This window comes from Sus scrofa, chromosome 5 (genome assembly GCF_054392235.1).
Source record: "Sus scrofa isolate SSC_HxYL_T2T_F1_AM1 chromosome 5, Sscrofa_HxYL_maternal_Yorkshire_Landrace_v2.0, whole genome shotgun sequence".
Classification (NCBI taxonomy): Eukaryota; Metazoa; Chordata; class Mammalia; order Artiodactyla; family Suidae; genus Sus; species Sus scrofa.
Genome location: NC_139387.1, coordinates 3,811,765 through 3,838,087, shown reverse-complemented (window position 1 = coordinate 3,838,087; position 26,323 = coordinate 3,811,765). Strand labels below are relative to the sequence as shown.

The 26,323-nt window shown below is 57.1% G+C and overlaps 1 protein-coding gene across 1 annotated transcript in view; it reads left to right on the top strand.

Annotated features, from left to right (window-relative positions):
* FBLN1 (fibulin 1) overlaps positions 1–25,717 on the top strand; it is an 88,874-nt gene extending 63,157 nt beyond the window's left edge. The window contains exons 16-17 of the mRNA XM_003125955.7: positions 332–463; positions 24,925–25,717. Coding sequence (XP_003126003.3) covers positions 332–463; positions 24,925–25,064 — 272 coding nt within the window. The 3' untranslated portion in view covers positions 25,065–25,717. The remainder of the gene's footprint in view (positions 1–331; positions 464–24,924) is intronic.
* The last annotated feature ends 606 nt before the right edge of the window (positions 25,718–26,323 follow it).

Here is a 26,323-nt window from a genome sequence, read left to right as displayed (position 1 = left end):
GCTGCGGGCAGGAGCCCAGCCAGCTCCCTTGCGCTTTCCGGCCTCTCTCTCCTTGTCCCCTCACCCTCCTCCCTTCCGGAGGCCAGGCTTCCGGAGGACTCACGACTAATTCCAGTTCCTTCCATCGCCGCCCCTGCCCCTCCTCAGCCCCATGACTTCAGGGAAGACCCAGATCTCGCCAGGCCTCGGCTTCCCGGTTGGCAAAAGGGGGATGGGCTGTGATCCAGGGCCCCTGGGGGCCCCTCGTGCTGGGTCCTCACTGCCCGAGGGGCTGTTTCAGGGCCGCGGGGCCCAGCGCTGTGCCCTCTCATGCCACCCTTCTCCCTGGCAGAGATCATCTTCCTCCGGGCCGTCACGCCAGCGCATCCCGCCAACCACGCTGACATCATCTTCGACATCACGGACGGGAACCTGCGGGACTCCTTCGACATCATCAAGCGCTACATGGACGGCATGACCGTGGGTGAGTGGCCGGAGACGTCAGGGCCGTCCGGACGTGCCCCCCCGCCCGCCCAGCCAGTTGGCCTGTAGGGGACCAACTCAGTTCCCTCCTGCGTCCCATCCTTCAGGGCCCGGCTGGAACCCCCTCGTCGCCCAGGGTGGTGGAGCCACCAGCTCTCGGGGACACCCCTGTGGGCCTCAGTCTCCCCACCTACCAGGGGTGGATTAACTGGGGACGGACGAGGTCTCTGCGTCTCCCCACTGTGAATTTCAGACAAGATCCCGCAGGCCAAGCGCTGGTCCCAGGACTCGGCACCGTCCCCCAGGTGTAGGAGCAGATAGGATTTTTATTCTTGTGGTGCAGCTGGAGACTAGCTAATGGGCATCAGGACCTGCTCACCTGCCTCCGGTCCATAGTGGCCACTCCCGCGTGTCGGTGGGTAGATGTCCCAGGCCTCTGAACATGCCTTGGGTGTACAAAGAGGGCTGGAGTTGGGGGGGGGGGAAACACAGGTGTTGGTGAGCCTGGAAGCCCTCGGCAATGCCTCTCCTGAAGGGTCACGTTGGAAAGGATCCAAACTCGTGGGTTGAAAACGACCGCATCTGCCACGTGGCATCTACAGTTAGACTCTGTGAACATTTTCCAGGCAGCTGAGCCGCTGAGGGCCCGGCGCTGTCCTTTGCCTTTGCTCAGTTTCCCTGCTGTGAGTCGGGCCGGGAGCAGTGGGCTACGGGCGTCTCTGGGGCCCTGGATTTTGTGAGGTCTTCAGCACCCCTGCTGTTGGTCCCCAGCGGAGCGTTTTGGGGATGCGGTCTCTAGGTGGCGCTGTTGGACCTCAGAACCCTGGTCCGCCAGGCCCCGGAGCCGACCGTTGTTAAGCTGCAGCTGGAGACAGGGGATGGTTTTTCCCCTGTTGCCAAAGAGCCATTTATAGTGACTTTACAAGCTGTTAAATGGGTTTGCATGTTGTAAACATGACTGAGTCATCTGGGGGGGCCTCCCACCCCCGGCCTCCTCCGCTAGTTGGCAGCAGGAATAATTAGTTAATTACAATGAATGGCACATTAGCCATGGCTGGGGTGCCAAGGGGAGGGCCGGCCGTTTGGGTGTCAGCAGCCATAAAACCTGCCGCTTGCCCTTGAGTCACTGCCCACTCGGGGCCTCAGTTTCCCCCGTCGTTAGGTGGAGAGATGCTTAAGGGGCCTTCCCGGGCCTGGATGGGGAGGTGGGAACAGACAATAGGAGGTAGGGTCGAGGGTTTGTCCCCCCGTGTGGGGGCTGCTGAGCAGCCTGCTGGCACCCACGCAGAAGCGCACCTTGGGCCAGCCTCGTGCTTGACGCCGAGCCTGTAGGCGTGGCTGCAACACGGCTGGCTCTGGGGCGATTCGCAGCTCTTGGAACCACAGTTGGAACCAGAACCTTCCCAGGTGGTTGTTCATTCTTTGCATTTCTTTTCCATCTTCTTGCAGAGCCTCCCCCCCCCGCCCCCCGCCCCATACCAGGCCCTGGGCCAGCATTGTGGGTACAGAGATGAGTCAACACCACGCAGCTCCTGCCCCTAAAGGCTTTGCCTTCTGCCGGGTTGAGAAAGGGGGACAGAAACAGGTTATCAAAGCGCAGCAACCGAGAGGCAGGGACAAGCCTCCAACGCTTCGAGGCCTCCCTGGGGGGCAGGCTCCTTAGAATGTGTGCGCCTTCCCTTCCAGCTAAAGCCTTCCTGGGATGACCCGGGCCGGGGGCTGGGAAGCGGCCGGGCCTGGAGCCAGTGCTCACCAGCACATTTTTCTAGCTGCATCTATAGTCCAAACAGAACCAACCTGGGAGTCTCTGTTTCTTGGCTTCCCATCCACTGGGGCAGAAAATCCTGGCATCTCAAAGCCCGGAGGCTCTCTGAGGCCATCTTTTCCAGTTCCTTCTTTTGTAGAGGGGACCCCGAGGCCCAGAGCAGCAAGGGGGCTGGCTGGTCTTCTCAGGGGAGAGACAGGACAGAGCCCCTGGTGTGAGAGGCCACCGCAGGTGCCATCCTCCCCGGGCCTCAGAGACAAAGAAGCCTCTGCTCACTGCTGTGCTGAGCTCTGGCTCTCTGTGCCTGCCAGGTGCTGCCTTATTTCTCTGCTTCAGGGTGTGTGTGGGGGTGTCTCTCCCCTGGGCTTCCCCCATCCCACCCCCTTCCCTCTCCTCTTCTGCCCCTAGTAACTTCTGTGCATCCTGGAATATTCTGAGCTCTGGGGGGTAGTAGCTGCCCTGGCGCATCCCAGCCCTGGACACGGGTCTGGCCCTACGGCTCTGGGTCCATCCACCTGCAATGGCTGGTCTTGCCCTGGCCTCGAGTAGCCTGGGAACCGCCCCGAGCCCGCTCACCCGCCACATCCCCGGTCGGTCCCCGGAAGGCCTCTGGGGATGTGATTGTCTCTCTTGGCAAAGACGGAGCCAAGGAAATGACTGTCTGAGACTAAGCAACTGAAAAACCGCAGGGCCCAGGATGTTTGCAGACTCATTTTCAGCCGTGCATTCTCGTTTCAAGCAGGGTCTTAGGCAGAAACCCTTTATGTCCAAGGAAAGTGTTTTCCTGGCCACTCAAGCCTCCCATTTGCTGTACCCCCTACCCCCAGTGGGGCTCCCAGGCCCGTTGAGCTTGCAGCACCTAGAGGGGACACCTGCCTACTCACAGGCGATGCCTGAACCCCTGCCTAGAGAGCTCTAGGCCACGCCCTGTGCAGACACTGGCCACCGGGCCCGGAGGGCTTCCTGGAAGAGGTGAGGTCTGAGCTGGGCCATAAGGCACGTGAAGGAGCAGCTCACACTTAGTACCAGGAGCAGGTGCCTTGTCACTGCCACAACCTGTGACCTGGTGAGAGTCTCCCCACTCACCAGTGAAGGAGCAAGGGCCAATGAGGACAGGAGGCTTGGCCTAGGCCGCTCGGTGCTGGGGGCAGAGCAGGCTTCGAGCCCAGCCTTCCCCAAACACGGAGAACTGGAGCCCGCCAGCTGCTGGTGTTGGCTTGGATGCGGTTACTAAGAGTTTGCATCCCCGAAAAATAACCAGGGTCAAGCCGCCAAGACCCCCAGGCCATGGAGCTCAATCCTCCCCAGATAACAGAAGAAAAAAGTACCCCAGAGTCAGAGTCGATTAAGAACCTAAAAGGGCCAGGCCTGCCCCTAATGCATCCTTTAAAAACCAGTTCTTGGCAGGGATAAAGGCGGCTGAGAAGCAGGGCCGAGCTGCCGTCGTGTAAAGCCGCGCGGCCGCCCGCTGCATTCCTCTTTCACCAGCTGTCAATGAAAAATGAAGGATGTGTATTCTCCAGCTGCACAAAAATGCTCTATTGATGCCTGAGGTATTCTCGGGCCACTACAAAGCCTTCCTTACCCAGCCCCCGGATTCATTCCTTGCTCAGCCGAGTGCTGGCTGTAGGCAGGGGCTGCTCCATAAGGGGTCTTTCAGGTAATAGCTCCGAGAGATGACTAATGGGCGCCCTCGCGAGCTGGGCATGGGCCGCCTATCATCAGCCACCAGCAAGTGCGGCCGCCCCTGGACAGCCAGCCACTGGGTAGAGGCTGGTATCTGAGCCTCAGCCTTCCCCGAACCCCCCGCGGCGCCGCCACCACTGCTTTGTAACTGTTTTTCTAAGGAGGGGAAAAAAAAAAATCTCTATACTGAGGATCAGCTTTGCCAAAATTGCTGTTAAAACCTCCCCAAGTGGTTCCCGTTGTGGCTCAGCGGTAACGACCCTGACTAGTATCCATGAGGATGTGGGTTCGATCCCTGGCCTCGCTCAGCGGGTTAAGGGTCCGGTGTTGCCGTGATCTGCGGTGTAGGGCGCAGATGCGGCTCAGATCTGGCATGGCTGTGGCTGTGGTGTAGGCCGATGACCGTAGCTCCGATTCGACCCCTAGCCTGGGAAGTTCCAGATGCCATGGGTGCAGCCCTAAAAAAAAAAACAAACCTTGCCCGAAGCCAATAGGTACTAGACAGCCCTCAGTTAGCTTGCTTTTTAGACCCTCTGGTCGATTCTGTGAGCCTGATCCTTGGCCAGTGTGGTACGTGGCAGTAGGGTAGCAGTTATTTGCAAGTCAGCTCTTCCTGTCACACGACATGTTTCGTGAGATTGTGGACATGCTGGGAGTGTTGTCGCATTAGCCCCATGGAGCGTGAGGTCTGGGCAGCGAGGACTTTGAGCTGCCGCCAGGGGTTGACATCCGGTACACGCGCCATCAAGTCCGTACTGAAGGCCTAGCGGAAAAGACGCCAGCGCCCCAGCTCGTGGAAGCTCAATGGGAAAACAGCCCTCCGAAGCCTGGACACTCCCTGGCAGGACAGGACCCCCCACAGGTGATGGAATGGCCATTCCGCCCTGGCCTCTCCTGGCTCCGCATCCCGGCTCTCTGGTTTCCGAGAGGAATCAGCCACGCCAGGCCCCTGGCATGTGAGTTGAGATTCGTAGAATTCAACTGTATCAATGGATGTCCCCTCTTAATAACAGTAATAGTTAGGAGTTCCCACTGTGGCACAGTGAGTTAAGAGCACAACTGCAGCAGCTGAGGTTGCTGCAAAGGAGCAGGATGGATCCCTGGCCTGGCGCAGTGGGTTAAAGGATTTGTTGCTACAGCTGCTGAGGCTCAGATCCAGTCCCTGGCCTGCGGAATGTCCACATACAGCAGGTGTGGCTGTTAAAAGTGACAGCAATACTGCTAATAAAAATAAGAACAGCTCTAAAACTGTGAGCTCCCCAGCCCAAAAGGAGATTGAAAGAAAGTGCGGGCTTTCCTCATTTTTCCTCCCCTACCAGTTTTGTTTTTCAGTCTTTGCGTAATTAACAGGAAGCCTCTATTTTATGAAAACCAGTAGGAGCATCGAAACAGAAATAAATCCCTGTTAAGGGACCCCCGGTATGAGCTTTGGGCCTCGGGAGTTTCCGCCAGTCCCTTCGCTTAAACTGTGACGCGAGTCCCTGTGTTGCGGCCTCAGCTCCTGGAAGGAAGTACATCCATCTGTGTTTCACGTGGGTTTCACTCAGACATGAGTGATCATTTCAGAAACAGAGAGTTTCCCTGAGCTGCCCCCAGGTCCCGAAACGCACTGTCCCTCCCCGCTTCTGTTCCATTTAGCGGAGAAGGTCCTTAAGGAATAATAAGAAGGCTCCCTCCGTTGTGACCAAGCTCTGTGACCAGGCTCAGGGCTGCCCGAGGGCTGCTCGGAGGTCAAGGGGCCAGCAGGCCTGGAGGGCACTTGGACAAACCGGGTCACTGGCTCCACCACCGTGCTTATGGACCACCTACTATGTGCTGAGTGAAGAGGAGGCCCCTCTGCCTCTAGGGAGGCTGGCAGTCACCAGAGAGTGACAAGACAGCACCATGAGAGGTACTGTGGGTGCACAGCCCGGGTTGCCTGTACCTGGGCAAATCGAGGCAGGCTGCATGGAGGAGGCGGCCAGGATAAGAATCTCCGAGACGGATATGCCAGGGCCCTGTTCCTTTCCTTGGCGTGGTGGCATTTTGAACCTCTCCTCTTGACCACAGAGACCTGAAGGGGCGTCCTTCCTCCTAAAAGGGTGGCTTTGAAGCTTCGAGACCGCTGCTCCTATTCGAATCACGGAGCTCGGCTCAAGTCTTGCTCGTTCTTCACCTTCAATGCCGGCGCAGGTCGACAAATCTCAACTGTGACCTCCCAGAGTCCTGGGGTTTGGCATCTTGTCACAGTCCTCACTGACCCGCCCCAGGGACCAAATGCAGGTTAGTTTTCATCTCCAGTGACCACACACACACACACACACACACCCCCAGCATTCCCTGGCTCTTGCTGCACTCCCCACCGCTCTCTGCTGGTTCCCACCAGTCTCGTGCACCTGGAGGCCTTGCCAAGACTGTCATCCTGTCACCTAACTGTCCCTTCAATCCAAGACACACCCTGAGGCCCCCTGCGGCCAGGCCGTGGGTTGGCTCTGGAGAGGCTGTCAGTGGGGGGTACACAGTTCACACGCTCGGGGACCTCCCAGCCCAGAGGGGGAGAAGGATGCCCGACCAGACCGTTCTGATACCACATGGGAGGTGCTGGACGTGCAGAGCAGAGGCAGCCTGGCGGGACACATGGAGCAGTCTGGGGAGACCCATTTATGTTGGGTCTTGATGGCCAAAGGGGAGCGACCGCGCAAAACGGCATTCCTGGCCCAGGGGCTGTGTGATGAGAGGCGGGAGGGGGCGGGCACCCAGTTTAGTGCCTCCAGAACATCCAGAATGCACCAGGGAGGGAGAGAGCAGGGGATGGGGGTGTCTGTACCCCCGGGACTCCATGGACATTCTCCTGTGGCCCCCCAGATGCTCCTGGGGGGCTGGCAGTGCCCATGGTGGTGTTTCAAGGTCCCTCTGGCACCATGAGGTGGTGGTTGTCCCCACTTAGTAGATGACAAGACTGAGGCCAGAGGTACTTAGTTGCTGCCCAGGTTCTCCCAGCCCGGGAGGGTTTGAGGATGGGAGTTAGACCCAGGCCATCTGTCTCCATTTTTCTCTGGTCTACACCAGCTGGCGTCTACACCAGCAGCCATTGGGTCCATGTCTTAGTCTGAGAGGATACATAATGAAGCATCTCCTTTTAAGCCCTTGCAGTGTTCCTGGCCATGGGGGCTTGGGCTTGGGCCACCTCTTTGGGACTCAGAATCCCCTCAAGTCTGTAGTTAAGAGGTGGGGTTCACAGAGTTTCTGTTGTGGCTCAGCGGGTTAAGAACCCAACATAGTCTCCATGAAGATGCGGGTTTGATGCTGGCCTCGCTCGGTGGTTTAAGGTTCCGGCGTTGCCACAGGCTGCGGTGTAGGTTGCAGATGCGTCTTGGATCCTGTGCTGCTGTGACAGTGGTGTAGGCCGGCAGCTATAGCTCTGATTCTACCCGTAGCCTGGGAACTTCCCTATGCTGCAGGTGCACCCCGCCCCCCCCAAAAAAAGAAAAAAGATGTGAGGTTCACACCACCACCCTGCTAGAGAGGGGACAGGGTCCTGGAGGCTCCCCGATGGCCCTTCCCCTGCAGAACTGCCGACTAGCTCCTGCCCAGGGGCTTCTGCCCGGTCCCTCTTCTGCAGACAGGAACTGGTGGGGCGCCTGGGGCCTCGGGGGAGGGCTGTGCAACCAAAGCCGGGCCACGTTGCCTTCAGGCAGACACTGGGATTGCCTGTGATTTAGGCAGGTTGTTGTAGGCTGGGCAGTACCCTCTCTGGCTGGAAATGTGCTTTAAGTATAACCTGCACATTTGAAAAGAGATTCTGACCCCACTCCCCTTCACAGCTTGTTTCTGGTCGGGTCTGACTTGGTGCGCATGCGGGTCTGGGGGGCCGGGGGCTGAGTGCAGGTGTGTGTGTGTGAGTTTAGGTGGGAGTGAACGTATAAGCAGGGTGTTGCAGGCTGTGTGGGTGTGAGGGGGGTAGGGACCAGTGTGTACACACACAGGGTTTGACTTCTGAGATGTTTCTGCCTCGCTGGCTGGGAGAAAGGGACAACCCTGTGGCATCAAGACCTGGCTTCGTGTTCCCAGGCTGGGGCCACCCTGGACCCGTGGACAAGGTCTAGAGATTTTGCTCAGTTTTGCTCGGGAGTGGACGAGCCACCCAGCATCCCCGTGTTGTCCACTCACCCTTCACAGTGTCACACAGGCTCTCACGCAGCCTCGCAGGGTGGCCCCTCCTGGACTGGCATCAGTTTCCATAAGAAAAACCTCAAGGGCTGGCCCCGGGGCCCTTAGGCAGGGAGTCAGCGCCGCAGTTTGCAAGCAGGTGTGCAGGATGTCATGCCCGCCGTGGGTTGTCCCCTGCGCTCCTCGTCCTCCGCTAGGTCCCCTGAGAAGCGCAGGGGCTCCTGCCCTCAGCCCCGGGCCAGGCACCCCGGCCGCCAGCCCTGCTCCCAGTGAATCTGAATGAATGACATGGTCCGGCTGACCGTCGAGGTGGCCACCTGTGGTAGGTTGAGGAGGGACAGGCCCTCATTACAGACGCCACTCTTGTCATTAGATGAAGCGACTACGTGCAAGCGCCTAGCGGTGCCCGGCACATAGTAGGTGTGCAGGAAGTCAGTATTAATGGGACCCAGTCCCTTCCCCAGTGTGACGTGTCTGTGCTGAAGACACACAGGGGCTCTACGTGTAACCACCCTCCTAACAAGGCCTCACAGCCCCTCCGAAAGGGAAGCCCAAACATTGACCTCTTGAAGTCGCGCTCTATTTCTCGTCAAGGTCGGAAAATACCGACGGCCGGCGTGACCCTTGTAGGGCCAACCCCGTAGGGTCTGTTGCCACAGATGGAGCCCTGAACTCGGGGTCCTGCATTCTGGGCTTGATTCTTGCTTCTCTGATTCTAGCTGTGTGACCTCAGGCAGGTCCCATGACCTCTCTGGGCCTTGGTTTTCTTCTCAGCAAAATGGTTCTAATAATATTTGCCTTGTGGGAGTATGAGCAGCGGGAGAAGTCGCAGGCGTTTTGATGTGACTGGGTAGGTTGTTCGGGGGATAAAGGTGCCAGTGAGAGGAAGCTGTTTGGAGCTGGACGGCTGGCGAGAGCTCAGAGCCCCCCTAGAGGACAGGGCAGCGGGCCAGAGGGAGGCACATGGGACGATGCCAGGACAGTTTTCCCTAGAGTGGTTCCAGCTACCTGGGAGCTCAGGGCTTGGGTTGACGGGTCAGGCCCACCCTGAAGCAGAATAGTGGAGGCCACGCCTCCCATGTTCTGTCATCCTTGAGTTATCCTGAATATGACGAATATTCAACAAGAATGTCCTGGGTTCCTACCCCAAGCCAAGCCCTGTGCTGGGTGCCGGGGAACAAATTTACACCCAAGCCACAGACGCTGCCTCCAAGAAGCTGCCTCCTAGCTTCCCTGGCCTCCTGCTGAGTTCCTGCAGTGGAAAGTGCTTGTTTGTCAGTGGTCGGCTCTGTCCCTGTTAATGTCTCAGCAGGAGAGAGAGAAGGGCTGCCGTGTACAGTTGAAAGTGTTGTGCACTGCACCACCCCATGGGCATGCACACAGCCTTTTCTGTGTACAGTGCACAACCTACTCCACTGGACATGGCAGCCCAGATGCAAGAGCTTGCTAGTGAAGATACCAACCTAGCTGTACCTCTGCCCTGGTCAGGCGAGGCCTCAGACAAAGTGGAGAGTTTGCTTGCCCAGCCATATGGCTTCAAGTCACCATCAATTGTTCCAGGTAGCAGGGCCCAGATCACTTCTTTGAAATCGTTACTGCTGAAGGGGTTAAACACGCGCTGCTGACCCCATCCGGCAGCCTGATTCGGAAAGCTTGGCCCGGGATCAGTACACATTACGAATGAGATTCAGAAATTCCACCTAAAAACAACAGCGAGGCCGTCCCTGCCAGTGGTGAGTGATGGGTCCTGTCCTGGCTTCCACGGCAAATCCCGGGGATTAGGCGCTTTCTCTTCTCTGGGAGGCACAGCCCTGTCACCCGGGGCCACACCCTGGCCAGCAGCCAAGTCGTTTCCCAGGTGACAACGCAGGACAGCCTCAGCCGACTTCACCTGGAGGCTGGCCGTGCATCAGAGGGAGGCTGAGGGCAGGTGGGGTTCCCTCTGAGAGCGGAGACGGGGACAAGAGGGGGACAAACACTGGCACTTTTCGTGCTCCCTGCTGGGACCCCAGGAGCAGACATGGGGTCTGGTTAGGCCCAGCGCCGTCCTGACTCACAGCTATGCCCCCTCCGAGACTCAGTAAGGAGGGGTTTCGTTGCCCAGTTTCCCGGACGCGGAAACTCTCAGAGGTCGCCCCCAGGCAGCCCCCTGGCTTGGGCAGGACCCTGTGGGCTCAGAGGGGTCCACTGCTTGTGAGTCCCCCACTCAGGGACCACAGGAAGCCGCGCCGGACACCTCCCAGCTCCTGACCCCAGACCCCTGTGTGACGTGGGATGCTTCCTACACCTGCGGGCCCCGCCTCCTGAGGTCTTCGCTCAGCCGTGTGGTCCTATGAGCACCCCTGAGCCTGGCAGAGCACCCCCTCTTTAGCAGTGTGCCCCGATCATGTGAAAGATGCCCTAGCCACTTGGTTCCTGAAGCCAGAAGCCAGGGACCCTCTGCTCCCCACCTCCCACCCCCAGAGCGGTTGCTGCTGGCTTTGCCAGGTTTTGAACCCCACCTTTCCTGTCCAGACCTGCTGCCCGTGGGCTGGAGAGACGTCCTCAGCCTGCTTAGCTCTTTCCCAGCGTCCAGCACCCTTAGCCCTTCCTGTCCCCTCCACTGACTCCAGCCACACCAGCCCACGTCCCAGACCCCAGCCCTGTCATGGCCCCTCTCTCCTCCCAGACTTTAGCTATGGTACTCACCTGCTTCTCCTCTTGGTAAGCTCCTATGCATCCCTCAAAGCCCAAGTCAGCCATCACCTCCTTTCCCTTGCCCTCCAGGCCCCCTACGGGCAGCATGTGGAGCGCCTTCCTTTGCGCCCCCAGGGATGTTCCATCTGTGTCTGCGGCTGGGAAGCCCAGGTATCGGTCCCCGTTGTCACAGCCATCTTGACAGCAAACCTTCCTGGGCCCTTGCTGCGCGCCAGGCACCCTCCCCGCACGAACCTTTCAGGCCTGTATGGGGGCAGGCCCAGCTCTAGGGGATGACAGTGACCGAGAGTGACAGACATGAATCCACACCTCAGATGTGTTTTATTTCAGAAGATAGGAGCAGACAAGAAACAAGCATCTCTACACCATGAGTGCCAGGCAGAGGGCAGAGTGGGTGGCAGGGTCTGGGGAGGAGCAGTTTGTTTAAGACCCGAGGAGCTGAGGAAACGAACCATGCGGAGATTGGCACCCAGAGCTTCAGGCAGAGGAAACAGCACGTGCAAAGGCCCCGAGGCAGAGGCAAGTCTGGTGTATTTGAAATTGCAGCCAGGAGGCCACTGGGCTGGAGCAGAGGTGTGAGGCAGTGGCTGACGAGGCAGGGTCTGGAGGCCGCCGAAATGGCTCTGGCTTTTCTGCCGAGTGAGATGGGATCCGCATGAGGGTCTGGAGACAAGGCGCGAGACGACCCTTCTTGAAAACGCGCCCTCTGTGCGCTGGGGTGTGGCTGGGCGCAGGGAGGCGCTGCAGGCTAGCCCAGGGATGCAGGCGGGATCCTGCCGATGGTGGCTTTGACGACGTGACCCCAGCTGGTGGGGTGAGCCGCAGACAGATTCCAACACCATTGGGCGCTGGTACCAGGTTAGGCACAGAGGCAAGGGTAACCCCATGGGTTTTGACCTGAAGATCAAAGAAACTGGGGTTGTCTTCAGGTGAGACAGGGAAGCTGTGACGTGGCAGCTTTGAGGAGGTCAGAAGATGACAGTAAGATTGAGGGGCTTGGTGGAGCCCTGTGGCCACGTGGGGTAGACTAATGAGTCTGGGAGGCATTCGTGTGTGGATGGTGGTTGGAACCCCGAGACCAGACAAGCTCACCAAGGAACTGTGTGTGGACAGAGGAGAGAGGAGACCAGCCCGGAGAAGGCGGCTTTCCAGGGGGCGGGGCGGTGGGCCGTGTCAGCAATGGTGAGAGTCCTGTCAGAGGAGCACCCAGGATTCAGATCTGTGTCGCCCTGGCTGATGGTGACCTTGACAAGGCCGTCTCAGTGGGGTGGGGTCAAAGAGAGACACACCTGAGCGGGAACTCTGGAGGCAGTGCTGGGGAACCCCTTCCAGAGACCTGCCCTGGGTGGGAGCAGAGAGGGGCTCGGGCCAGTGGGAAGGTTGTGGTGGTCACGGCTTTGTGAGTTTCTGCCGGACTTTTCTTCTATGGATTGTGAATTCCCAGAGTCAAGAACCTACAAGGGGGCAGTTCCCATCATGGCTCAGTGGGTCACAAACCCAATTAGTATCCACGAGGACACAGGTCGATCCCTGGCCTTGCTCGGTGGGATAAGGATCTGGCATTGCCGTGAGCTGTGGTGTATGTCGCAGATGCAGCTCAGATCTGATGTTGCTGTGGCTGTGGTGTAGCCCAGCAGCTGTAGCTCCAATTCAACCCCTAGCCTGGGAACCTCCATATGCAGTGGGTTTGGCCCTGAAAAGACAAAAAAAAAAAAAAAAGTATCGAAAGAGCCTACAAGGGGTTCACTTGTGCCACGCCCCAGGCCGTCAGCATGTTCGTCTTTCTTTCTTGCACACACACTTATGCGCACATACCACCCACCAGGAGGTGGCCCAGGCCCAGCGCCCAGCAGGCTGCAGGATCATGCTCTCCTGCTCCTTCCAGAGTCACCAAGGGGTTAAAGTGAGCCCAGAGCAGCCTCTCAGCATCTCCCAAGGTTCTCCTGGGGATCGTCTGTGTCCAGAATGATTTGTGACTCTTACCGCTGCTCTTAGGCACCTTTTGAAAAGCCTTTGGTATCACCGGCACGTTCATAAATTATTTTTTTTTTTTTAAGAAAATGAAGTGTGTTAGCCAAACAGCAGTAGAGGCATGTCGTGCAAAATTAGAAAAAAACAGGCTGACGATGATGCAAATCTTCTGACGGCCTCACCTGACGACCGTCAAGTCACAGAGGACCCAGGCACCCCCCATCAGCCATCGTCACGAAGGGCACGTCCTTTGGCCTTGGTGGCCGTGTTTCTGATAGACTCAGCCAGGGATGTTCCATCTGTGTCTGCGGCTGGGAAGCCCAGGTATCGGTCCCTGTTGTCACAGCCATCTTGACAGCAAACCTTCCTGGGCCCTTGCTGCGCGCCAGGCACCCTCCCCGCACGCTGTCAAAATGTGCCGTGTCGCTTGTTCCTCGGAGAGGTGGTGGTGGTCCCATTTTCAGGTGAGGAGACGGAGGCCCCGAGGGGGAACCAGGCTCACGGGACATGGCGGAGGCGTGCGCGCGCTGTGGGGTTTCTGCCACCGTGACCTTCCTGTGTGACCTTGGGTAGACCGAGTCCTCCTCCTCAGGTCTTCCCAGGCCTGGCATTTCTCTGCAGCCCTGGCAGTGAACCCGTCCATAGAGTCGGTGCATAATGAATGTTCAGTCGCAGGCTGGTTGGTGCTTCTGGCTCTGAGGATCCCGTGCTGGAAGAACCTCTGTGGGGCCCTGGCTGGGGGCCAAGGGAATTGAAGCTTGGGGGTTTCATGCTGTGGCCCCACCAGCAGGAAGCCCCCTCTGTCCTGAATTGGCTCATTCGTAGCATCTCCTAGGGAGGAAGGGAGAAAAAGTGACAGTTCTCACCACACCTCAGCGTGTCCCCTCCGTCTGAGATCCCACAGTGACCCCTTCGCTCCTGGAAGGGGTCTCAGTGCCTCGGGCCATCTGGCCGCTGGCCCCCCCGCCCCCCTGAATTCTCGCCCACCTGGGAAACAGCAGAAACCCTCCACGTGAGCCCCTCCCCGCTGTCTGTTCCCGGCCACCTCGTCCTTCAAAGTCCAGCGCCAGGAGTTCCTGCTGTGGCTCGGTGGGTTAAGAACCCAACTAGTATCCATGAGGACATGTGTTCCATCCCCGGCCTCTCTCAGTGGGTTAAGGACCCGGTGTTGTAGTGAGCCGTGGTGTAGGCTGCAGACGCAGCTCAGATCCTGCATTGCCATGTCAGCAGTGTAGGCCGGCAGCTGCAGCTCCAGTTCAACCCCTAGCCTGGGAACCTCTATATGCTGTGGGCGCTGCCCTAAAAACCAAGAAACAAACAAACAAAACACCCCAAACCAAGCAAACAAGGAAAACCCCAAACAGTCCAAAGTCAGCTCCAGGTCAAGTCCTTGGTGAAGCATCCCCAGGCCCTGCGCCAGGTCTGGGGGCGACGGGGGGGCGCTTCCCTTGGCCGTACCAAAGCACCTCTGCTGTCGTCTGTGTCTGTCTGCCTTCCCTGGGGGCCAGGGCCTCGGGAGGACCCAGCGCCGCTCACTGTCTGTAACCCCAGCGCACACGCAGCTCCGCGGAGGGCTCGGGGCGCCCAGGCTGCCCTGCGGAGATCAGCCGCGATCCAGCCTCTTAATCCCTCAGCCCCATGGCCTCTGGGGGGTGGGGAGCGCGGCTCGGAGCCTGGAGAGCCGTTTCGGGTCTTCCGTCCTCAATCAGGCCAGGCTGCCCACACCCGTGCCCATCCTGCCCTCCCGTGGTCTCGGCTCATCTTGGGGGGCCTTCGAGGGGTTCGGCGGGGCTGGAGCAGGGGCAGTGCTGAGAAATCAGCCTGGACGGGGGGCAGGGCCTCATCAAGGTGTGCCTCACCTCCTGGGCGAGAAGAGTTCCAGGCGGCACCACTAGGTGACCCCCAGGGGACTTGCTTCTAGGGGGCTGGCTCCGGCCAGGGTGGGAGGGGGGCCTGGGGTGAGGACGAAGGTGTTGGGAGCGTTCAGGTGGAAAGACAGGCCGGAACTGAGGCAGGTGGGGTTGCGGGTGGAGCAGTGGAGTGAGTCAGCCTTGGCAGGGGTGGAGCAGGAGGCTGGTTGCCCGTGGCCTTGGACTCCAAGCACCGGACTGGGGGCCTGGGAGAAGGGCAGTAGGTTTGGGGGACGAGGATGGGGGGTCCAGTTGCCCATCTGGGGGCATCTGGAGAGATGTGAGTGGCTAGGGAGGTGGGGGCAGGGGGTGGGACCCCAGCAGGTGGGTGAGTGCGCCCGTCGGGGCAGGAGGACACACAGGAAGAGGAAAGGATTTCTCACCCTTCCTGTCACATTGTCAGCCACCTTGGCAAAAGCAGGTGCATCAGAGGGCAGCCCCCTCCCAGACAACCGCCCAGGCCTCTCTTCCCCTGGCCAGCCTGGCGGAAGGGGCAGTGGCCAGAATCTGGGTCAGGGAGATGCTGTGCTGCTTGCTGGTCCCTGACCTGGAGAACTCAGCTCCCCGCCACAGCCTCCTTTGCCCCTCCAGGGACCTGGGGGACGAGGCCCCGTGGCGGGGGGCTGAGACGAGGGGGAAGGAGACAGCAGTGGGCCTGGGACTGACGAGGCGCTGTGGGCATGTCATTATCGCGTGAGGGAGGCGTGGGAAAGGCCTGTGCAGAGCTGACGTTTCTTTCCACGTTCCTCCCCAAGGGAGAGGTGGCACCGGGGTGATGCTTAGGTACCGGCAGCTGTCCCGTTCACACTGTCTGGTGTGGCTCAGGGGGCACCCGCGGGGGAGCGCATGTGTCGTAATGAAGAAATCAGGCTGCGTTCTGCCGGGTTCTGCACTTGGTATTTGAAGTAGTCCAGACACCTGCCCCCTTTCCCTCGAGCTCCTGCCTGGTGTTTTTTCAGGGCAAGAGGAGAAGAAGGGCTTTCAGAAATCCCTTTCCTTCACCGCCAGTTACTGAGGTGATGAGCCTGCGCTTCCCTTCTGCTGTTGTGGTCCCCTCGATGACTCAGCCACGGGCAGTACGTTCTGGGAGTTTCCCCAGACACGTCACACTGGGATGGAGAGGGCTGGGCTCAGGGTCAGTCCCCTCCGGGTGGAAGCCACGCCCAGCCCAGGAGCTGCAGGGACTGGGACATGCTGCCTCCGGAGCCTCGTTCTGCTCCACAGTGAAAGGCAGGCACTCACCTTCCCTCCAGAGGAGGCCGGGCAGACGGAGGGCGCAGTGGGCACGTGGGGCCCATTAAGTTCCATGCTCTACCCAGCTGTGGACTCTTCCCAGCCCATCAGTAACACCAGGACTTTGCTTGAGAAGCACGGGCAGCCTTTCTCTGTATTCTTGGTGGTTCCTCTTTGCCTTTGGTCTATGCCAATTTTTTTTTTTTTTTTGGCCACACCCACGGCATATGGAAGTTCCTGGCCCAGAGATTGAATCTGAGCCACAGCTGCAGCAAAGCTGGATTCTCTAACCCACTGCGCCAGGCCAGGGATCCTACTGGGGTCTCCACAGCGACCTGAGCCACCGCAGTCAGATTCTTAACCCACTGCGCCTCGGCGGTAACTCCTGGTCTGTGCTTATAATCTAGCCTGCAGAGCTCACTACTCTAGCAAGGAAAATTGAGTGGGATCCGGGTGATGCTTTGCTGCTTTCCACCACATTAGTGTCTGGCGAGACCTCGTGGGCCTCCTCTGAGCTCCCAGGTTCTCTGTTCCAGCACCTTATCCCCACAGGCCCACACGTGACCCCGCCTCTCGCGCCTGGCTCTGTGTGGGGGCCGCCAGGGCCAGACAGTGCGGCCTGGCTCTCATGGGTCCCCCTTCTCCTCCCACGTGGTCAGCACCTGGACGCCCCATGACCTTTGGCTGTTGTCCATCCCTTCCCAGCGCCTGCATTTCTGGGTGATAATTTTCAGCTTTATACCTTGCGCTTCATGCTTTGAGCTTTAGTTCATTCGTTCACTCAGCAACTGTTGCTTGAGCGCCTTCTGTGTGTCAGGTACACAGTAGGACCGAGGACCTGCTATGGCCCAAGAACCAGAGACACAAGAGGGACCAGGAAAGACAGTGCCGTTGGCCTCTGGCCGCACATGGCCGTGGGAAGACTGCGATGACCAGGAAGACAAATGACCTGTAGCTTTCTCACCCACCCCTGGCTTTTCTAACTCGCTTAATCTCTGCCTTTGGAAGAGCACGGTTAATTTCCCCGGGCATGAGGCGGTGTGCCGTCTCTGGATCATCTTTTTGTTACGCTGCTCCTTGACAACGCTGCTCACGCCATGACACCTGGTCATTTAGAATCACGGGATCGCGACGTCCGTCGGAGGCTGAACGTCAGAAGGACGGTGATGTGCACAAGGTCGCACGGCTGGTCGGTGAGGAGCCAGCAGAGGAGCCCACGCCGTGACTCCAGGTCTCTTTAACAGCAGGGTCGCACGGCAGACATAGACGACGCATGCGCTCACACCCACAGCTGATCTTCCTCCTCCAACATCAAAAGCTGGGGACTGGCGTCAGGGGCCCAGAATCCAAGCCCCAGACCCCCACGAGGGGACGGAGGGCTCTCGCGGGGCCTCCCGTGCTCTGTGTTCAGGCCCCTGCCTCCCCGGCACATGGGCTGCAATTTACAAAGCAGAGTCAAGACATGAAGGTGAAGTGCCCGAGGGGACCTACATTTTTCAAAGGAAAAAAAAAGGCTTAATTATATCTTTAAGAGGCACAGACACGCCGCGGAATACCAGCAGTGTCTGAGACCCGGAGCAGAAATGCCAGGATGAGGGCTTGGAAGATTAACACAGCTGAATTCAGCATCATGGCCCTTTTTTTTTTTTCCCCTCCTGGGGCTCTTGAAAGCTGGGGAGGTAAACTAGGCGGGCGCAAGGGAAACGCCCCTCTCCCTTTGTGCTGCGTTTTGCTGCAGGACGTCCTTCTGCATAAAGCTGCTCCCGCCAGGGACCTTCAAGGGGCCCCTTCCCTTTAGGACAAAGCCTTGTCTTCCTTCCTAGATTGTGGGCTTCTGAGGACGTATGTCCCTTCCTGCCTCTCTCCCTCTTCTCTCTCTCTCCTTTCTTCCTCTGCCTGCATCGCACTCAATAATTGTCATGGTGCTGCTGAGGTGTCTTGCCCTCGGCTCGCTGCTGGGAACAGTGGGACAGAGGTGAACACAATGCAGATTCTGCCCCTGAAGGGGGAGCCGGCCTAAGGTTCCCTGCCGTAGGGAGATGCAGTGGTACAACCAAGGGTACCACGTACCAAGTGACACAGAGTAGGGCCGCAGAGGCTTCATGAAAGAGGCAGTCTAGGGAGTTCCCTGTGGCCTAGGGGTTAAGGACCCAGCATTGTTGCTGCTGTGGCACAGGTTTGATCCCTGGCCTGGGAACTTCTGCATGCAGCAGGCATAGCTTTAAAAAGGAGAAAGAGGCGGTCTAGCTGGTCCCCAGTGCCTGGCACATAGCAGATGCCAAGTTCACGTCTGTAGAATCAAGGGATGATGGAACTGGGCCCCTGGAGGAGGTCCAGTTTCTAGTATTTGTGGTGCCACATATGGACAGCGAGGGTTTCTCTTCTCCCTCTCATGTTTCCCTGCACGGAAGCTTGCTGGTGGTTCTGAAAGAACACTGGTCTAGAATCGGTGGTGGGGAGGAAGCCAGGAGGCTGCGGACTGGGATCCCCAATTCTGGGAGCCTGACAAGGTGTGGGGTCCCTGGAGAAGTCCTTTCCCACCTTCTCGGCCTCATCGGCCTGCCTTTCCCCAAGATTTACACTGTTTCCAGATTGGCCTGAACCTTTGCACTTTGCACGTGTCCTAGCTGCCTCCTTAGCTCCTACTTAGTTTTTGAAATATAATTTAAAGTCAGCTTCTCTGTGGAATCCCCCTTAAACCTCCTCCATGCAGAATGGTCTCCTTAGGATGGATGGATGGATGGATGGATGGTAGATGGTTGGGTGGAAGGATGGGTGATGGATGGATGATGGGTGGATGATGGATGGGTGGATGGGTGATGGATGGGTGATGGATGGATGATGGATGGGTGATGGATGGATGATGGATGGGTGGATGGATGATGGATGGATGGATGGGTGATGGATGGATGATGGATGGATGATGGATGGGTGGATGGATGATGGATGGATGGATGGGTGATGGATGGATGATGGATGGGTGGATGGGTGATGGATGGATGATGGATGGATGATGGATGGGTGATGGATGGATGATGGATGGATGATGGATGGGTGGATGGATGATGGATGGATGGATGGGTGATGGATGGATGATGGATGGGTGATGGATGGGTGATGGATGGGTGATGGATGGGTGATGGATGGGTGGATGGATGATGGATGGATGGATGGGTGATGGATGGATGATGGATGGGTGGATGGGTGATGGATGGGTGATGGATGGATGATGGATGGATGATGGATGGGTGATGGATGGATGATGGATGGGTGATGGATGGATGATGGATGGATGATGGATGGGTAATGGATGGATGATGGATGGATGATGGATGGATGATGGATGGGTGATGGATGGATGATGGATGGATGATGGATGGGTGGATGGATGATGGATGGATGGATGGGTGATGGATGGATGATGGATGGATGATAGATGGGTGATGGATGGGTGATGGATGGGTGGATGGGTGATGGATGGATGATGGGTGGATGATGGATGGATGATGGATGGGTGATGGATGGATGATGGGTGGATGATGGATGGATGATGGATGGGTGATGGATGGATGATGGGTGGATGATGGATGGATGATGGATGGGTGATGGATGGATGATGGATGGATGATGGATGGATGATGGGTGGATGATGGATGGGTGGATGGATGGGTGGATGGGTGATGGATGGATGATGGATGGATGGATGATGGATGGGTGGATGGATGATGGATGGGTGGATGGATGATGGATGGATGGATGGGTGATGGATGGATGATGGATGGATGATGGATGGATGATGGATGGGTGGATGGATGATGGATGGATGATGGGTGGATGATGGGTGGATGGAAGGATGGATGGATGATGGGTGGATGGGTGTGTGGTTGGGTGGGTCGTTGGATGGATAGGCAGGAAATTTGTGAAGAAAGAAGTCAGCTCAGGAGAAAGTCTAGGTTCAGTGGAGGTGAGGACTCAAGCCTGAACTAACCGGGGAAGAAGAGAGCAGGTTCACCCAAATCAGAGCTCCCAGCGAGGATGGAGGAGTTGAGGTCAAGGCACTGAATGGGTGTGGCCTGGAAGGGAGCCCCGGGCTGACGAGGGGTGTGGGTGGAGTTGGAGATGCAGTGTGGACCTCAGGTCAGAGGAGAGGGACAGGGGCGCTGATTCTGGGGGGCCGGGAAGGGAGGCACATTCCCTGAGCACCTGCTGGGCACACACCTGGGATGTCTTGGTTAACCCTGGCCGCACGCCTGTTGCTTCCACCTTAGTCATTTTTCTTGTTAGATGCAAAGGTCCTGAGAAAATCCAGGCCCAGAGGGGGACCTGCCCACCTCTGAAATTCAGCCTCCCGCCTCCCCTGCCCCTTCTCAACGCCCTTTTTCCCTAAAGCAGCCCTTCCCGCCTTCAGCGTTTTCTTTGTCTGCGAGCTGTGTGCAATCGGAAGAGCCGGCCGACTGCTTGGAGTTCTGGGTTTTAGCCATCTTAAAAACCAGACTGGGAGTTCCCGTCGTGGCGCAGTGGTTAACGAATCCGACTAGGAACCATGAGGTTGTGGGTTCGGTCCCTGCCCTTGCTCAGTGGGTTAACGATCCGGCGTTGCTGTGAGCTGTGGTGTAGGTTGCAGACTCGGATCGGATCCCGCGTTGCTGTGGCTCTGGCGTAGGCCGGTGGCTACAGCTCCGATTCAACCCCTAGCCTGGGAACCTCCATATGCAGCGGGAGCGGCCCAAGAAATAGCAACAACAACAACAACAAAAAAAAAACCAGACTGGAGTTCCTGTCGTGGCGCAGTGGTTAACGAATCAGACTAGGAACCATGAGGTTTCGGGTTTGATCCCTGGCCTTGCTCAGTGGGTTAAGGATCCAGTGTTGCCGTGAGCTGCAGCGTAGGTCGCCGATGCGGCTCAGATCCAGCGTTGCTGCGGCTGTGGGCATAGGCCCCGTGGCTACAGCTCCGATTCGACCCCTAGCCTGGGAACCTCCATATGCCGTGGGAGCGGCCCAAGAAATGGCAAAAAGACAAAAAAAAAAAACAAAACAGACCCTGGGAAGGGCCCCCAACACGGCATATTTAAGGAGGTTTTCTACACATTCCGAGCTTTCCTGTCTCATAAGATTTTAAGTCAGTCCAGTAAAAATACTCAACCCTTGCTCCGTTTTCAGTCACGCACGGCGTCAGCCACGCTTTCACTGAAAGTCAGATCTCACTGAACGCGGGAAGGTTATCCATCTCCAGCGGTCGTTTCTGCTGGAGGAGAAGCAGGATGGCCTTGGGCTGGTTTTGTTTCTGATTCTGAAGGCTGACATGTTTGTTTCTGACCCTGCCCGCAGCATGTGGAAGTTTCCGGGCCAGGGATCAAACCCCAGCCACAGCCATGGTCACGCTGAGTCCTTCCCCGCCAGGCCACCAGGGACCTCCTGGAGGTTGTTATTTTGAATCCTTGTTTCACAGACGAGGGGTGGAGACTTGGAAAGGTTAAGTAGCTCCCTGGGGGGCACATGACTGACTCCGGTCAGGTGGACTCAGACCGGGTGTCCTGCAGAGCTTCGAGCGCCAGCGTCCAGCTAGAATGTGGCCCCGTCCTGGAGCCCAGTTCACTGCATCAGCACGCTTCCTTGCCATCCTCAGGCTGAGCCCCCCGAGCATAACTCATCATTTTCTCTCTGTTATTTCCTTAGCCCAGTGCCTGGCACACAGAGGTGGGCCCAGAAACTCCTGTGGGGCTGAACTGTTGATGATATCAAGCTTCCCACATGCAGCCAGGCATCTGTATTTAAATGTGTCTGTGCGTGATATAATTATTTTATAATATTTTGTAAATTCACACTTTATAAATTGGTAGTACACACCTGTACATGTTAATATAACTTACAGACATATTCACATGTGTAATACTTACATATATAAGCATTTAAATGCTACTATGTAAACCTGTATTTACACATATCAGCATTACATATTTACATATATAATACATATGTATGCATACATCTATAACATTTGCATATTCTACAAACCGCTCTATAAAATATATACATATATGCAAAAGTGTATACAAATATAGAAGAAATAACCGGTTTGATTTATGATCATATTTATACATAACTTAGATTTTTATCTATTTTAAATGTCTGTTTACAGTTTTATATCACATGGCTATGATGTATATTTTGTATTTATAGTAATACTGTATAGTCAGATATCATTAATTATATGATATTTGATGTAATAATAATATATAGAAATATATAATCTGACCGTAGCTTGCAGAAATGTGCCCCCCCCCGCTGCGCCTCTGTCCTAAAATAGATCGTGGGCTCCCCCAGCCTCTCACCTCTTTTCTTCAGGTCCCCTGAGCCCCTCGGAGCACTGCCCCTGGGATGTGACCCAGGCCACTGAGGCCAGTGGGCTCCAGTGTTCGTCTCAGGCCTGGGGACAGGAAGGGGTGACGCTGGTGGGAGCCCTGCCCCTTGGATGGTGCTCCTATGGGGGCCACGCCAACCCCGGCCCAGCCTGCCCCTGGGGAGGAGCAAGCAGGAGCGGCCGGTCACCAGGGGCCACGGACAAACCGAGGGTGGTGACAACTGCAGGAGCTGAAGATGTTTGTGGGCGTTCCGGCAGGACAAAGCTGCCATGTCATCGCCCGGCAGGGGCAGAGAAAGGGTGCTGACAGCCCACAGAAGCCTGTGCTTATCTCCCCATCACAGCTAAAGCCCTTGTTTGCTTAGAATAGCCTGGAATTCCACCCGGGGGCTGGGCACTTTGGTTTTGAAACAGAAGCCCAGGGAGTGAGAGAGGGGTGGCGCACCCAAGTTCCCCCTCTGAGCGTGAACTTGGTGGCCCTGACCAGGGACCTGCCACTGGTGCAAGGGGCCTTCAGGACCCTTCAGTCTCCCCTGGCACTGCACGTGGATCGGGCACCAAAGGCCTGACCCTGCCGCCTGTTGCACGTCCTTGGGTTTGCGGCGGGGCTGCTGAGAAAGCTGCCTGCAGTCAGCAACTGGACGCAGCAAACCGTCAGTGGTGCTTTCTCAGCACGTGGTTGAGGAACAGCAGGCTCCAGGGCATTCTTTGCAGGAATCCTGGCAGTGGCGTGTGGGGACCAGGCACTGCCCAACCCCGCCTTCCGGGACATCATGTTGGTGTCTTAAAATCGGCCAAGGACATTGACGTACGGGACGAGCAGAGAGCTGACCGTCCCAGCACGCCTGTGCCCCCTGACTTGGGGGAAGTCCTAATATCACAGTGGGTGCGATGGAGGTGGGACCTTTCCTAACTGTCAACAGCTGCGGGTGGCATCTGCTCTGTGCCAGGCGCTGGGGATCTGCGGGATAGGGCACCTCCTCCAGGAAGCCTTCCTGACTCCCTCAGCCTTCCTCACCTTCATCCTCGCCCCTGCTGGACAACATGCCAACTTCTGTCAGAGGACATGCCCACCTAGACCGGCCACCGGCTTTGAAAGCAGGATCCTGTGCATCTTCTCTGTATCACGGGAACAGTGCCTGGGGCCCGGGGAGGAGTGCAAATGCCCAGAGGGTGGAGAGCTGAGCCCACTGTCTGGTGGGGGGGGGTCACCCGCACATCTGGAGCTCTCACCTGGGCAGACGCTGTGCTGGGGTCTCTGGACGGAGCAGAGCAGAAAAGCACAGGCTCACGTGGCATCAGCGGCTCGCTGAGGAACCCAAGGCCCAGGAAGGGCGGCGTCTGTTCAAGTCCAGGACAGTAGCACTCGCCCTGGCCTCCTCTGTCTTGTCTCCGAGCGCAGAAGCGTTCTCTCTGTGAGCCTCTGAGTGGCCTGCATAGGCAGGAGGTGCCACCAGGGTCCGGCCTGGAGACATGGAGCTACCAGGCCCAGGTTTGGGGAGAGTCACGGAATCCCCTCTTAGCACCCAACCCTCTCCCCTGCTCCTCGGCAGAATGCCTGGGGCTGCTCCTCTTCCACCCTGACCAAGCCGAGCTCGTCTGCCCTGTGCTCTCTGAGTCGGCAGGGGAGGCCACGGATCATGGCCTTTGCCTGTCCCTACCCTGCACCAGGCAGAACTCCCCCAGCAGCCTCACACAGTGGGTTCCTGCTTCCCCAGAATGGACACCTGTCTCCCCTCTGCCACCTGCCCTCCTTCTGATTGTCCTGACCCATCTCTGCTGCTCTGGCTGGACCCAAGCCCCTCTGGCTTACCTGTTACCATGAACACGGAACAGGGAGCTTGCTATCAGCCTTCAGTGGAAAAAGGTGTGGTGAGCGAGAGATCCAGGAGCGTGTCCCACAGGGAATGGGGACATTTCTATTCCGATAAAAGGTCTCCAGGACCCCAGTGCCCACCCTCACTATGAGGCACTGAGGGAGGGGCTCACACCTGCCTCTGTTCTTCCCGAGGGCAGGACTGGGCACAGTGGATAGGAGGGAGGGACAGGGGTCCACTGAGCACCTGCTCCATGCCAGGCCCTTTATTGAGACTCTTAAATCCTTGGTCAGGGAGTTCCTATTACGGCTCAGCAGGTTAAGAACCTGACACAGTATCTGTGAGGATGTGGGCTGGTCCCTGACCTCGCTCAGTGGGGTGAGGATCCAGCATTGCCCCAAACTGTGGTGTATGTTGCAGATGAGGCTTGGATCCAGTGTTGCTGTGATTGTGGCTCCCATTCGACCCCTAGCCTGGGAACTTCCATATGCCGCAGGTGCGGCCTTAAAAAAAAAAAAAAGAATTCAAATCCTTGGTCAAGTAGATGATGGCAGAAGAGGAAACCTGGGCTCCGAGAGAACGGGAGCTGGCACTGACCCTAAGCCACCCGACGCCAAAGCCCACCCCATGCAGATTCCTTCACAGTCCGAGTGGCACACGGTGGGAATGTCATAGGGAGCCAACTGTCCCCTTGCCCCTGGAGGTGGTAGCAAAGCCCAGGGGTGACCATGGATGGAGACGCTATGTAGGAGACCCCAGCTTCTGGCTCTGGTGGGACTTGATCTGAAATCCCTGGAGGGGACGTCACTAGCCTCTCCCCATTGCCGGGGTCCCTGCTAACTTCCAGAACACCTTCTGCTCTCTCCCCAGGTGTCGTGCGCCAGGTGCGGCCCATTGTGGGCCCATTTCATGCGGTCCTGAAGCTGGAGATGAACTACGTGGTCGGGGGTGTGGTGTCCCATCGGAATGTTGTCAACGTCCACATCTTCGTCTCTGAGTACTGGTTCTGAGGGCCAGTCCACGGAGCAGCCACGTCGGTGCCTCCAGGCCAAGTCATTGCTAAAACGACAACACCCTATCCCTGTTTGTACCAACCACCCAGACATATCTTGATTGTATGTACTTGTTTGTAGCATTAGGCTGACATGTATTAAGCTGGGCCAGATGAATACGTCCATCTGATGTATTTTGATGTTTCAAAAATGAGTCCAGTTACTTCACTGTTCAGTTGAAAATCTTGCTTATTTTTTTTAAGGCAGAGGTTAAATTTTGCTCCCTTTTTTTCCTGCCTGTGAGCTTGGCATTATTGCTAAAGATCAAGGGGGAAAAAAAAGGCATTTTTTTTTTCAGGGGGCAGGTAATCCAAATGCCAAGAGGAGACCAGTTCTTGCCTTGATGGTATGAAATTTGACATTTGGCACTTTTTTTTTTTTTTTGCCAATCAGATTTTGTTATGTCCAGTTCTAAGGACACGGCTGCCAAAGGTATGATCCACTCTGCCCAGAAGCAGCATGTCGCGGTGCCTTGGGGAATGCTTTAAAGGTCGGTCACAGTTCTGTGGAAACAGAGACCCCCTTGGTAAAGCAGAGGCTGTTAGGTCAAGGCACCTTGCATCCGTCTTTTATCATAAGTGGGAAAATAAACAGCTTTGTGATCCTCCTGATAACCCGTGCACAGCAGTCTCTCGGAGGGGGCTCCCTGCTCGCAAAGGGCCCTCAAATATTCCCCAAGGGCTTCTCCTAGACCCTCCTGACCCCCAAGGTTCTGGGGTGGCGCCAAGGGTATGCATTAGAAAATCTTCTAGGGAGTTCCTGTGGTGGCTCAGGGAGTTAAGAACCCGACTAGCATCCATGAGGATGCAGGTTCGATCCCTGGCCGCACTCAGTGGGTTAAGGAGCTGGTGTTGCCATGGCTGTGGTGTAGACCTCAGCCGAAGCTCCCATTCAAGCTCTAGCCCATAGGAACTTCCCTTTGCGAAAATGCGGCTCTAAAAAGAAAAAAAAAAAACAAGGAAAATCTTTCAGCCCACGTCACTTCTGACATCATACCTCCCCCCCGGAAAATCGTGGCTCGAGCACCCTCCCTGCGCCACGTGGAGGGAAATGATTCTCTTCAGCGGGAACAGAGACGTCAGAGGCGGAGTCCCCACCCACTCCGCAGGTGATGCTTCACTCATTCCTTCAGGCAACACAGCCAGGTGGGGGTGATCCGGCCGCATTGAGAGAGGAGCAAACTGGGCTCAGAGAGAGGGACTCAGCTGCCCAAAAGT